This window comes from Lichenostomus cassidix, chromosome 12, assembly GCF_008360975.1.
Source record: "Lichenostomus cassidix isolate B80296 chromosome 12, HeHo_3.0, whole genome shotgun sequence".
Lineage (NCBI taxonomy): Eukaryota > Metazoa > Chordata > Aves > Passeriformes > Meliphagidae > Lichenostomus > Lichenostomus cassidix.
The window spans coordinates 15,535,175-15,549,460 of record NC_139493.1 but is presented as its reverse complement, the minus strand read 5'-3'; the positions used below and the strand labels follow the sequence as shown (position 1 = coordinate 15,549,460).

The 14,286-nt window shown below is 44.7% G+C and overlaps 1 protein-coding gene across 1 annotated transcript in view; it reads left to right on the top strand.

The window, feature by feature from the left end:
- The window catches only part of CACNA2D2 (calcium voltage-gated channel auxiliary subunit alpha2delta 2), a 211,865-nt gene that overhangs the window by 20,048 nt on the left and 177,531 nt on the right, over window positions 1–14,286 (top strand). Inside the window, exon 2 of the mRNA XM_085072907.1 lies at window positions 2,071–2,152. Within this exon, the coding sequence (XP_084929033.1) occupies window positions 2,071–2,152 (82 nt within the window). The remainder of the gene's footprint in view (window positions 1–2,070; window positions 2,153–14,286) is intronic.

Here is a 14,286-nt window from a genome sequence, read left to right as displayed (position 1 = left end):
TCCTTGCTGTGGTGGTGTAGGTGTTCCTGGTGAGAGCTGACACAGGCAGGTGTCGCTGAAATTGAGGATCTTGTACAGAGCTGGAAGTTAAGGAAAAGTGTCAGCTCCATAAGTGCTCAGTGGGGGTTCTCAGACCTGTGGCTGAGTATGAGCATATAATTGATTTTTTTCAGTTCACTGGACAAACTGGAGGAGGGGAAAAATAAATTCAGTTTTGGTTTTTTGAGGCTTTTTTTTTTTAAATGAATGCCCTATGTAAAAAATAGATATATTTTGGTGAAAATGCTTTGGAAGATTTGTGGGTACCTTTGGTACTCAGGTTAACCTGGATATACCTTTGATAAAATGTTTGACTGAGAAAGGAAAAGAAAAAAATCCAAACCCAAAACCCAATCCCCCTCAGCTCTGTCTGTGACCTGGTACCTTCACACTGGCAGCCCCACTGAAGGCTTTGCTCTCCCTCCTTTGGCAGAATAGGGGGTTTGCTGATATCTTTGCTCATCTCATTCCCTAGATTTCCCCTCCCCAGCCACACTTCCAGGGGACAAGAGACAGTGTTGCCTCTGTGGGAAGATGGGAAATAGCATAAATTACAGTGAAAAACTGAAAAGGCTTGGCATGCACAATTAAATCCTGTTTTCATCCACAGCCTTGTATGTTATTAACTGGCATGAATTTTGCCTGAGTAACACGTCTGTCTGCCAGTCCTTCCCTTTGTCCTGCTTGTCCCCTCGCAAGTGATGCTTCAGCTTGGCTCTGCCACTCGGCTCAGGGCATCTTTCTGCTTTGGTAATTCTGTCCAGCTTTTGGGCTGTGCTGTGTAATTCAGAGTCCTCCGGTGCACAGCTGAAAAATAGTTGGGTTTCTTTGCTCCTTGATCTCTGGGAGAGCCTCTCCATGGTTTGGGGGTATGGGGGAGAGTGGGTGGGCTGATGGGGAATCTCTTTGAGTGAAGAATGAAATCACTTGGTGGACCTAACAAAAGAGCAACCTCCCCCAGCTGGTCTGCTCCCTCCCACCAGCACTTTGCCCTGCTGGCCTTAGCTTCTACTCCTTGTGCTCCTTCCCTCCTTTCTGTGGTGTCTGTTGAGAGAGAAATGTTGCTGTGAAAAAAGCACCGAAGGCAGTGCCAAGTGATGCAGAGGCAATCGAGTGTTGCTTTTCCAGGTCAGACAGGAGATTTGACATTTGCCTGGGCAGCAGCTGAAGCCAGGAAATCTCGTTAAAAGAAGGAGAATTATCAAGTTCTGTGGATTTAAAAGAGGGTTTAGTTGTTGTTGTTGTTTTTAACTTGGTGTTATTGCTGTAAGCAGAAATCTGTGTGGTTGAATGTCTGGAGGGGTGTTGTGCCTGTTGGACGGCCTGGCAGCCAGCTCCCTCTCTGTATGGGGCTCAGGATGAAGGACATGCCAGTGGCAGCTCCTGGCCCTTCCCACTGCCTCAGGAGGCAGCCCTGCCCGCAGTGGGCCTGGCAGAGTCGGTGCCTGGCTCAGGTTGGGCTTTGCTGAAGGTGCAAAGCAGCTGAGCCCTCGGGCACTCGCTGCTCTGTGTTTGGCTCCTGGCTGTGCCCAGGTCTCTCCGTGGTGCCGCAGTGATAATCCATTGCTGCAGTAGGACAAGACACTTCTGGCCCTGCCATGGCTCGGGGTTTGCTCTCTGCCACAGAGCCCTGCTGAAGCAATAAGCTGTTTTCTGTACTCCACAGCCCTTCGACCTTGTTAATCACTCTGGGCTTAAATAATTATCTATAGCAAATGTTTATATAAGGAGAAAATAAAGCCCGAAGCCTTGCAGTTTTTGTTGTACCTTTTCCTCTCCTCTCTGTGGTGCCTTGTGCATAAATTTTGAAGTTTTGCAGTTTATAACCTGCCCAGTCATAATTCTCAAAGCTGTGTGTTCCTGGTACTCTGCCTGCACTCAGTGCTGCAGAGAGAGAGAGCAGTGAACTTGAGGCACTGATTTCCTCCCTCTCCCTTCAGTCCCTTGCTTACCTACTCAGTGTCAGGGCTCTGACTCTTTCTCTCTCTTTCTCTCCCTTTCTCTTTCTCTCTTTCTCTCCATCTCTTGCAGTATGCAGTACTGGGCCAGGAGGCTGGAGCAGGAGATTGATGGAGTGATGAGGCTATTTGGTGGAGTCCAGCAGCTCACACGGGTAAGCTGTCTTTCTTTTACCTGTGCTGCCTTCCTTGTGGCAATGGATGTTCTCATCTGAACACATCATCTGTGTGAACACTTGCACTAAGTCACCCTCTCAGCTCACTCCATGTACAGGGTCATGGCTGGCTGTGCTTCTGGTTCCTGGGCAATCTGATGCATTTATCAAGTGTGTGGGAGTGAGTGTGGTTTGTATCTGTCTGTCTCTGGGGCTGCATGTCACTGCTATCTCAGCATGTATCTGTGGGGTTTTTCCTGTATGAAACACTAAAAAATATTAAATCCAACTAACCTTTCCTCCAGGGACTGAAGATAGTTTAATTTGTGTTTTAAATTTAAACTTGCGTTGACAAAGCAGGAAATGTTAAAAGGATAATTTGGCTAGCCATTGGAAGCTCCTTGTTTTTAAATACACATTACAGGTAAAACTGTAATTCTTGTTTGGCTTCTGTTTCCAAGAGCCACAAAACAAAATTCAGTTACTGATGCTGGCATCTGCCTCCTGCTCCCTGAGTTAGCACCAGGATACAAAGGCTGCAGAAGCCAGACCTGCTCTTCTCCTGGCAGCAGTGCTCTGAGTTGGGTTAGGGCAGTTACAGAATGGCTTGGTTGGGGTTTATTAGGTTTGGGATCAAAGAGCCTTTGAAACCTTCCCTGTTTCCTTTTCCCAGTAAGACTCTGTTTCCCCTTGCCCACACTCTTGTGCTGATTAGCTGTTTTGAAATGGAACAATCTGGAATTACAGCTATAGTGTTAATCTAAAGAAAATAGGCTTCTCTAGAGTGATAAATATGTTACCCCAGAAAAAAAGCTTTGGTATATCTGTGTTTTCTCATGGCAGTGACATGTTCTTCTCAGATGCCAATACTTCATGGGACTCCTACCGTGTGTCTTGCACCACCAGCTATATTGGCTTTAACAGTTCTGTTCATATTTTATACTGTTGGTTGTAATCCATTGTCTAAACACAGAGGTCACACTATTTTCTTTTAAATGCATTTTGAAATGAGTTTACCTGGAGGCTTGCAAAACTCTTCATGGTTCATCCATTCATTTGTGTTCATATTTGAACTCTAGAATGGTGTATCTGGGCTTTGTCTGCATTCATTTCAACTGAACTTCAACCAGATTGATGTAACCTTCATGTGCAGCATGAAAAGCATATACACCACTTGGGTTTCAACAGATATTTCTGCGTGTAGCCATGCATTTGTACAATGCAGTTTTGCATGTTGGCAGGGTCTTAGATTCAGAGCTGTGGATGTTTTCCAGGCAATATGATGATACAGCAGCCAGCATTCTCTTCAGCAGAGCACAGTTTTAAAAAACAAAAGGATTGCTACTACATTTTTGTACATGTCCTCTTCCACAATTTATTCTTATTGGCTTTGATTTTACTCCTTTGCATGTTAAATAGGTATATCATGTAATTTTTTTAATGCCATAATTAAATAGAAATTACACCTCCAATTTGCCAGCACTTGACTCCTATTGGCCAGTCAGTCAATTACAGGTAAGAGAGCTTCCCACTTTTCCTGTTTAATTCTTCTGGTAGAACATAATGCAGTACTTCAGTGGATTAATACTGGATAAACTGACTACAGAGGGATTGAAGGGTTTTTTTGAAATCTGTTTTGGAATCTTCTTGTGAAGGGAGGAAGCTAATTATTGTATCTAGTAAATGCATAAACCAGCTGAAGCCAAGAAATGAGCTACTGAAAATTCCAATGTGCAGCTGTTTGAACACCGGAAAGGACTGGTGGAGGCTCTCTGTTGATCTCTAGGGGGGAACTTGGGATGTGGAGTTCAGCTTTGATTCGTAAATGCAATATCAAGTGGATGATACTTAAGAACCACATCGCTTGGTAGTGCACACTAGCACAGCTTCACTGATGGAAAATGGCATGGAGTGCTTAATCCTGAAGAACTCAGAGCTGTACCTGCAGGGAGTCCTTACCCACCAGTTGCACACGGGTTCATCAGGGTTACAGTATGGGAGCTGTTTGATGTTATAAAGTGGCACTGTAACCTATGTGGAGACATGGATTAAAAAAGTTGTATTAAAAACAGTCCATATTCTGGAACAACCACTCTCAGAATTTAGAAGGTGGGCAGGCATAGGGGGGAAGGGAAAGCCCCTGAGGAGCTGTGGGAGCTGAAACATGGTATAGCTGGAAGCTAATTCCACCCACTGGGATTTCACAGGAAGGTTTATTATTAAGCAAGAGTAGACCCATGCAGGGTGGGAAGGAGAAAGAAAAATGAGGCAAGTAGAGCCTGGTTTTTATTAAAAGTTGCTGATGTTCTTTGGGATTGCCATGATGGCCTGGGATGTGTCTGCAAAGGGGACTTTTGGTTCATTGTACATAGGGATGTTAGAAGTAGGGGGAAAAGTGCTCCAGTGTCACCAAAGACAGAACTGGTCCTTCTGAACTTGGCGGGGTCTCTTGTGAGGTGGTGGGTGCCACTGCCAGCTCTCATGGGCCTATGAAGCCTGTAAGCATGGGAGGTGGGTCCATGCAAGAAATGGATCTTCCCTTTCCAGTTCAGGCCTGACTACCAAAGTGACAGGCCAAATAGAAATAAAAAATACCCCCCTCTGAGATTTGCCAGCTTTACTTATGAATATTTTTTTCTTGGGTTTCTGTGAAAGGATGGGGACCTGTTTTTTGGTTATTGCCTGAAATCATAACTGTTATGGCATATGAGGCATGAAATTTATTGTCAGAAATATGGTGTCCAGGGACATAATGGTACTGAATATTTTATCTTCCTGGAGTGCTGCCCATCCCAGAAAGATTTTTGTTTTAACTCTTCAGTCACAACCTTGAGCTAGGATACTAAATGTTCAGCATTCCTGCTTCCCTCCTCTCCTGCTGGATGGATAGGCAATCACCTGGGGAGATTTTCCAAGCTTGTACCATTCAGATGCTCCTTTGCACAAGGGGACCATTTTTCTGGAGCAATTACAGGAGGGTGAGAAGCTCTGAGATGTAAAGGGGTGTTGTGCCAAGGGCTCTCCTTTCAGCTGTGAGGTACCACCTTGCTTCTCTCCTGATGTCCAGACCTTGAAAACACTAAAGTGAAAATGTCCCTGTTGGTCAGACTAGCTGTGGTGGGGCCACCCATATGACTGAACACCTTGGGCTTGGGGCTGTACAGAGGACCATTGCCTTGCTGAGATGATTCTCTGCCTGGTGAAGTCAGTGTTCAGCCCTCAGGGTGCCTGTGGTGCAGCATCCTGTTGGCTGGCTGGTTCCTCCAGGCATTTCTCAAAACAAATCCCAGCACTTGGATAAGGGCATGTTGCTTTCCCTCCCTGTCCTCACCTCCCTCACAGCTCACCAGAGGTAATTGAGAGCACAAATCACTGCTAATTTAGCTCTGACTGGCATGATGATATGTGGGACCTTATAATGCTGGCTGAATAGATTGACATCCTTAAAATAATTATTTCTAGAATAAGGAATATTACACTAAAAATCCAAGTCTCTGACTTCCATTTTTTTCTGTTAGTGACTTTTTTGTGGCTATGGTGGATTCTTCACTTTGCAGGACAAAAAAAAAATTAGTTTTGACATTTCTAGTATTTTGGCACAAGTAGAAGTTATTGACTTTAGTAAAAAATGAATGAATATTTTGTGTTTCCAGCCTAGATGCTGCAAAACCTGCTCCAGGGTACAGTGTACTCGAGAGATTTCTCATGCTAGTGCAGCTCTGTCCCAGCCTTCCAGTGTCCTGCTGTGCTGGCACTCATGGCAGGACCCATGACAGCAGAGCTCTGTGTGCCACTGGGTTTTGTGCCTTACTGAGCAGCTCCCCCGGGTATTGTGTTAAAACTCCTTTTCTGGATAGCTGGGCTGAGGCTCAAGTCTGCCCTGGCTTGTTACCTAAATTGTGTTTGATCCTGTGTCTCCTGAGGTGAACAGCAAGCTGGTCAGAATATCCCCTCCTCCTCCTCTAGTACCTGTTATCCCTGGCTGCCTCTAATGGCCTTGTTTCCTTGCTGACAGTTACTGAGGAAACCAAAGCCTTTCAAATGAGAGGGGGGAAAGCTAAGAGATGTAAATGCTGAGCCCCCTCTCCTGCTCTGTCTTCCCTTCTCTCTTCCTTCTGGTTGTCTTTCCTCAGGACTGCTTCCATAGCAGGGTCAAGCTCTCTCCTGGGTGTTGCACCCTGCCACAGACAGGCTTTAGTGGGGCAGGGTGGGCAGCAGAGCTGGACCTGAGCTGCACCTGCTTCTCCTCTCTAGTCTGTCAAGTTGATTTTGTACTCTCTTCCCTTTCCTCTGGGCAGCCAAGGGAAGTCAAGGGGAGTGTCTGGGTCTGCCTTACCAGTGTATGACTAGGAGATAAGGATTCTGCTGGCCTTGGTGATGAGGAACCACTTAGTCTATAAAGGGTGAGACAGCCCCAAACCTGAGCCTAGGGTGAGATGTGGGGAGCAGCCTGCTGGCTGAGCTGTGCTTAGTCCTCAACATGTGTGACTGCATGGAAAGGAGGATGAGCCCTGGGAAAGGGGAGACTCAGCCTGCTGCCCTGAGGACTTTGCTGATTGTGGCACAGTGGAAGTGGCTCAGCTTGGTCCTTGTAATCAATGTCTGATTTTACTTCAATGGATTTTCACATCTTTCTTTTACTCTTGCTTTTTATCTTGTACTTTGTTTTGCTAGTTGGCATCCCTGCGTGGCAGAAATGCTGCTGTTCATTCCTCTGGGTTTTTCTGAAAGGGAAGGACAGATCCTGCTGGCCAGGGCTTGGGCCAGAGTGACCAGGGTCTGTGCAGGTATCCCCTCCTTTGTCTGCCTCAGCCTGCCTGTCCCTTCTCAGTGCTGCTTCTCTGATATATCCCCTCTTGTTTTCAAAGCATGGCCATGCTTTAGTTGAGGCAGCTGCAGGTGAGGAACTGTGATTGAGCCGTGCACAAACAAGAACTTGAATTAAAAGAACTAGTATTCTAGCAGAGTTTTGCCTTGGGTCTGACGAGCTGAAGTGGCATCTGCCTTGTGTAGTGCTGCAGTCACTTAGCACTCCTCCTGTGATGGGGTCTCTGCAGTATTGAGTGTTTCACGTGGCTCTGTGAGTGCATCCCTTACAAAACTGCTGGTACAGAACTACAGCCTCTTTAATGCCAGCACCAGGAGGTGAGACATGTGCTTATCAAAGGAGCTGTCAAAGTTTTCTGTTCAACTTTTTTGATCTTAGGTAACTCCTGGAATAATAATAAGTTAGTCTAAATCTCCCAAGTAACCATGGTATTACATGATGTTTAATTTGTTCTTTTGTTTTCTCTGGGTGTAGAAACACTCACCTGGTCATTCAGTAAAGCTGGACATTCTGAGAAGTGTTAATGGAATTTTAAATTAAGGATGCAAGAGAATCAGAACCCCCCTGCACAGTGCTCTGGACACAGTGTCTTGAGAAGCCTGTCTGCTTCCAAAGGGCTCTGTCAAATAGACTGGGCTTTCACAGAAGCAGTGATGTGGTCCATAGACATGGCAGGGTTGGGAATAAGCTGCTCATTATCTGATATTCAATCGAGTCCTATCTTCAAAATACTGTAGCAGAATGCATCTGGCCTTTTCCTTTTGAGGTATCAGCCTTAGCCCCTGGAATGGGAGATGAGTGATGCCCAGTGATTGCACTGTGCTTGACAGAGTTGAGAGGAGTTTGAACCCCAAGCTTGGGAAACACACAAAGCCAGCTGCTTATGCTGCAGCAGCACTGAATCTTTCAGATGCTGCAAGGGAGAAAAGATCTGGTTTTTCCAACAGCTAATGCCCATCTGGGACCTGACCAGGGGTATGGGCTCTGTACCCCAAGGAGATGATACCTAGCTCCAAGCCCTTGGTTCCCAAGCTCATGCATAATCTGTCTGATCCTTGCTTTCCTCTCCTGTTTTCCCTCCCCCTCTCCTACCAGTGTGCACACAGCCTGCTTCCGCACACCATCACTGTGCCCTCCCCTGCTCCTCATGTTTGATAAGAGGAAGTGTGCGATGCCAGATAAACACATTCCTGTTCCAAACTGCTTGGGTTTATTTTAATCTGCCTGGGCCGTTCAGCAGCCTCAGCACTCTGTTCAGCACTGAGTGCAAAGCCAACACTATATTACCAAGGAGGAGCATTTAAATGTCCTTAGGCTTGCAGCAGCTTGGTTGGGAAAGAGGGATCCTCTGCCACCCCTTGCTTGGGCCAGTGTGTGCCATCGTTAGCCCCCTTACACCCATCATCTCACTTCTCACTCTTTCTCTCTACTAGAACCATATTGCATCTGTACTGCGAGATGTCAGGGAAACATATGCTCCAGCTTTTAGTACATTTGCATAATTAGAGTAATGTGTATGAATAATTTATAGCTCTATGTGGCTGCTCAGTGTGTGACGTTAGCACCCCTCACTAAATCCTATCCAGTGGGTGGTGCAGATCCTGCACCAGAGCCATTGTGCCGATGCAGTGTGCAGCCTGTCAGCAGATGCAGGGGCCCTGCTTTGAGACAGCAGGGTGTGCATATATCTGTGTATGTGGTTGTGTCTGTGTGTGTGTATATATATATATATATATATGTATATATATATATATTTAGTGCAGAAAGATGGGCTCTACGGGAAGAGCAGACTAGAAGTCTCAGAGGCTAAAATTCCTTAGACTCTTAGGCTCAATACTTGCTCCGTTTATGCAGAAGCTGTGAAAGAAAATGTTCTGCAACATTTGAAAGCTGAGGCAGGGATTTTTCCAGCAGGACTCAGGTGTGACTAGTTTGTGTGCCAGGATTATGTGTTGGGTTTTTTTTTAATTACTTTTTCAGATCATAAAACTTAGCAGCTTGCAGGGGAGAGGCATAAACATGCCTGCACTGTGTCACAGAGCTTGATCTCAATCAGTTGGTCAATATATAGTAGCAAAGAATTGCCTGGGCACTGTCTCACTATTTACCAGCTCTTTAATGTGTGAGTTCTCATGCTGGAAAGTCCAGAGTCCCAGGTAGGTGTTCTAAAGGAGTGATCTGAGCAGCTGAATTCTGGTATTTATGTTCCAGTTAATTTTAGCTTAAACTATATTTGGTCCTTTCCAAATGTTTGAGAGCCTTGGCTGGAAAGCGCTGTGTAAACTGGAATGAAGTGCAGGCATGCACACTTACTGGCTCATTGGTGTTATCCACTGGGAAACTGAGGCAGGTGGTTAAGCTGAGCAGATCTGCAGAACCAAGGTGTGGTGCACCCTGGGCTGTTCTCCATCATGGGCACAGCCAGCAGGTCCATAGAGGAGGGTGTGTTTAGACAGGTAACAGGCAGAGTAATAGTCCTTAAAGCCCTTGCTTTGAACCTTTTCACTTTACAGAATTACTTTGTAAAGATAATACACTTGCAGCCAGTTGGTGAGTTTGCACAGAGGGGATTGCTGTTGAGTTTTATGGAGTCATTTCTGATTTATATTGCCATCAGTGACAAGTTAAATGAGCCCAGCATTCAACAGACTGATGTTCAGGTGCGTGCATCTCCTGAGTGCACTGCTTTGCGTTTCGCGTCCAAAAATGTAGCTGATGTACCCAGCCAGTCAATAACCATGTTTGTAAAATCCTCATGAATATTCAGTAAAACTCTTTGAATTGATGCTGTTGCCATTACACAGCCATATGAATCCATAGGAAGGATGAGACCTTGGCTGATGTTTGTGGAAGTCTCCCTCATCCAGGTTGTTCTGCTCTCAACTGAAGGAGCCTGTGTGGTCCCCACATCCATTCCAGCTGAAGTTGTTAACTTCAGGCTGTCTTTAAAAACAAAGCAAGGCAAAATCCATACCAACTCTGCCAGAATACAGGATGAATAATTAGGTGGAGCTCATTAAAGTTTCCCTTCTTAAAAACATACATAGATTATTCTTTAATGGAAAGTTAATTGTTTTATTATTCTCTCCAGATGGTTCTTTTCCTTTACATTCACAGGGGAATTGATATAGCCTGGAATTCAGTCTCCTGTGAGCAGAGCTGATAACCAAAAATGTAGCTCTATCACTGATCAAGATATGAAACACAGAAAATATGTATCTGTATTCCATCACAGTTTCAGTTTTTTCCCATTCTGTGATTTTAAATATTATTTATTGGCTCTAAGTGCCCCTTCAACTTGAAATGCTGCAGGCTGGGGAGTTTGCATTTCTCTTCCTGATAGGTTTGTCAAGCAAGCACTAGGTATTGGACACAACTGGATCCTGACTTTCTTGTGGATGATCCATCACTTCCATCCATCACTGGACTACAGAGGAGTGAAATATGCAGTCATACTGAAATGTTTAAAGAAGGAAACTGTTATTAGATACTTGGGGTATTGTAGGGAGTAAGCAGCAAGATGTGTCACATCTCCTTTGTTCTGTATGTAGAAATGCAGGAGGGCTTGGGATGTTGAGGAGGCCAGGGAGGAGGTGACTTCTCAAGGGCAGAGTGGTGGTTGTTATGTTCCAATGTGGCTCCAGCCTGGTAAATGGCAGCAGGCACTTTGCATGTTAAGTGAGCATGTTTATCGTGCCTCATTACAGCAGATCACCTCTGACATCTGAAGTGAATAACCTGAATGGGCGCCTTATTTCAGATACCCAGCCATGTCGACCTCTTGGCCTGCAATGATGCTGCCAGTTTTATAGGTACTTATTTCCTTTTAATTATTTAGAGTTAAGATATGATTGTAGGGGAGGGAGAGAGAGTGGAGTCTGTTATTAGATCAGTCTTGCCTTCCTCCTAAGCAGATCAACTGGACTTCAGTACTGGAGAGTGTTGCTTCAACACTGAGAATCTGTGCTATGGTTAAAGCTGTAGTTTGCTGTCACTTTATTGAAAGAGATGGCTCTGCTTTTGGAGGAACTGCTTCTTGGGAGACTCCAGATCTTAGTAATCACCAGGGATCTGTAGTTTTCCAGCACTTTGCATCTTACTTTGACAATGCTGCATACAATGAGCTTGAAAAAAATCCCCACTCTTTTGTGTCTTAGGGATAAACCAGGTTCTCTCATGATTTGAGAAGTCATATCCAGAGCAGAATGAAGGAAGGTGAACAGGCTAAGGAGGAAATGTAGTAAGAAGGTGATGCTAATGGCTATGGATTCTCCTCTCTCTTCTGTTGCTCTTGGGCTGATCAATGCCAACTGACATGTGGGGCATCTCCTCTTTCTTTTGATACATTTTGTAGGATTTCTCTGTTTCATTATTTAGGATTTATATTTGGGGCTGGTTGTTGTGATTCAGCTATTCACTGGACTTGAGATTTTATTGACTTTTCTCCCTTTTCTAACTGACCTTTCACACCTGGAAGCATCCAAGACAGATTTAGTATGTGTTTTTTCAGCGCCTACTATAACCAATAGTGTCATGCTTTTTGGACACTGACCATAGTATAAATATTAAATAGTAAGTAAGAGCACTGAGAAAAATCCTGCCTGAATGAAACATGAGATTTACTGATGCGAAGAGATGCCGTGAATGAGAGGCATGGCTATTTCTATCAGGGCAGTTTCCCAAATGCCTGGCTGATGTGGCTTGGACTGGTGGCAGGATTTAAATGTCTGCATCTGTCAGGAGCCACTCTAGGGATTGTTTAAGCAGTAGCATTAGTTATCATCTGTTGGATGCCCAAGCAAAGCCTTTGCTTGTAACAAGGAGGTAGGGAGCAGATTTTCAATTCCCCGCTGTGACTGTAAGGCCAGGTAAATAGAGAAGAAGGAGACAGCAGGGGGTTTATGTGACTTGAGGAGCAAAGAAGATTGTAATGGTAAATGTTGGATTACTTTTAAAAACAAGTAGGTCATTGAAGATACCATGGTTGGTGAACAGAAAAAGAGAAAAAGGCGGATTTATTCCTTGTTCTTCTAAGATTTGTTACAGTATAAAGCTCGCTTCACTGCTCAGCATGCTGTAATTTTTAATTTTGGAAGTTCTTTGTTTCTGTCAGTGGTCCAGCAAGGATGACACTAGACCTGAGATTAGGGGCCTGGGATCTTCAAAGGAGCTTAGGTTCCCTTGGGCATTTTGAGTAGGCTGGGCCTTACTATAGTGCTTGCTGGGAACATCAGCTGTTGTTCTGTTTCTTGCTCTAGCAGGATTTGCCTGTGACTCCACAGTCAACTCAAATTGGTTAAAATTCAACTTATCTTTTGTCTTCTGCCCCTTTTGCAGAGTGCTGGCATACAAGAAAAACATCCATCCCATCCCCGCTTTTTGTAGAAAGCAACGGATGGCTACCTAACATTCAGTGATAATAAGTTGCTGTGAGGTATATACATGGAATATTCATAGCATCGATACTGGATATGTCCAATTCTGAGTATAAATGATAGCTCCAGTGTGTTTTTAAGTGGCCAGTGACTTGGTGTTCACTGAAAAAGAAATCCTAGCATGATAATACCATGCTTACCTCAAGTGCATTTCATGGCTGATTATTAAAATTACTTGTAAACACGTTTGCTTTCACATCACAATACTGGAGAGAAGGAAAACATTACAGATTGTCTCTGTAAATTGGTAAGTTGGGGCCTGGATGAGGAAAATCCTTATTTTGCACACTGAGTCTGGTGGAGGGCTGGGGAGGGAACCTGTGAATCCTGACTCCAGGGCTTATCTACCAAATGTCCTCTTTAATAACAACTGTTTGGTTTGTCTCTTCTGGCTCATTACTACATCTATTAGCACTGAGCAGTGAATCCTAGGAAATGCAAGTGAGAGACAGAAACTTTCAGCTTTGAATTCTCCCTTAGGAAACATTTCTGGCAATTTTCAAAACTGGCAGCTTCTTGTTTATATTCATAGGGTCTATAACACATGGCATTTCCTTGTTGGCTCTGACCTCGGCTCCCTCCTATGACTGAAGTGCTAAGCCATCGTTCTCTCCTTGCGTCTGCTGTTGGTGTGAGTTTGTAGGGCTGTGCTCCTGATGCAGAGCCCGAGCAGCAGCTGATTGCCAGCTTTCCCTCCTCCTTAGATGTGTGCTAGCTCTTGAACGACATTTTGAGGTGCCTGAAGCATTCTGTGGAAGAAAATTAATTGGTTTTGACAAACCACAGCAGTCCCTTGGGTGCCTGGGAGTGCAACATTTATTGAAACCAGGCAGGAAATCAAAACGCTCTGGTGTTCACTCACCTCCAGTGCAGCTGTATTAAAAAAAAAAAGTGAAAAAATCCTCAACCTTCCTCTGGATTTTTCACTCTGACATTTGGATTGTCCACTGACTTTCCAATAAAACCTCCTTTTTCTTTTAGAAGATAGTTTAGTGGTCATGAAAGATGCCAGAATGACAGCCCAGGGAATAGATGGTCTCTGTTTACCCACAGAGCAAATGCAGCATCAGGGCAAATGTATTTGCCATTGTACTTCTACCTTGACCTGTGGCATCCCGAAGGAGGGTAGGGAATTGCAGGTTTTCAGCACTTCTAGACTTGACCTCTCTGCTTACACAACTTAATAAGGAATCAGGCTTCTCCTGCTATTGCAGTGCAGTATTAAGGAAGGACTTTTCATCACAGCTGTAGGTGTAACAACTTCAGTGTAAACCTCAAACTGAAAGCACTCTGCTAGCAGAAACCATCTCCTAGCCCCACTGTTCAGGAGTCTGGCCTGTCTTCCTAACATATTGTTTACAATCTGATTCACTTCTAAAATATATGCTGATACCCAGTGCAAGGTAAAGAAGATCCCTTTACACATGACAGGTGTGTTATGGTGGGTGTGAGTGCCCTTCAGTTGGCCACTGGCTTGAGGTTGCTGCTCTGCTCTGTGCAGAGCCGCTGATGGGAGTCATTAAGTTGCCATCAAGTTTGAATTAGTGTTGATTCACCTCTAAAAAATAACCAGCAGTGTTCTTCACAAAGCTCTGAAGGCAGGGCTGTGAAATGAGGGGAGTCATTTTTAAACAACAGCTGGTTACTGCCCAGGTGCAGTTGCAAAATAAGGTTGGGGTTAGTTTTACAGGGGGTGTCCACTTGCCAGCCTGTGAAGTGGCATGTGATTTCTGGACCATGCCCTGCTTGATGAAGCTGTTGAATTTTTTTACAGGTCTTTTACTGTCTGTGGGCATCCTCAGGAGTGGTGTCAGTAGAGGAAAGCCATATGCTTTCAGCATGTAGGATCAGGTTTATCACAGGTCCTAGCC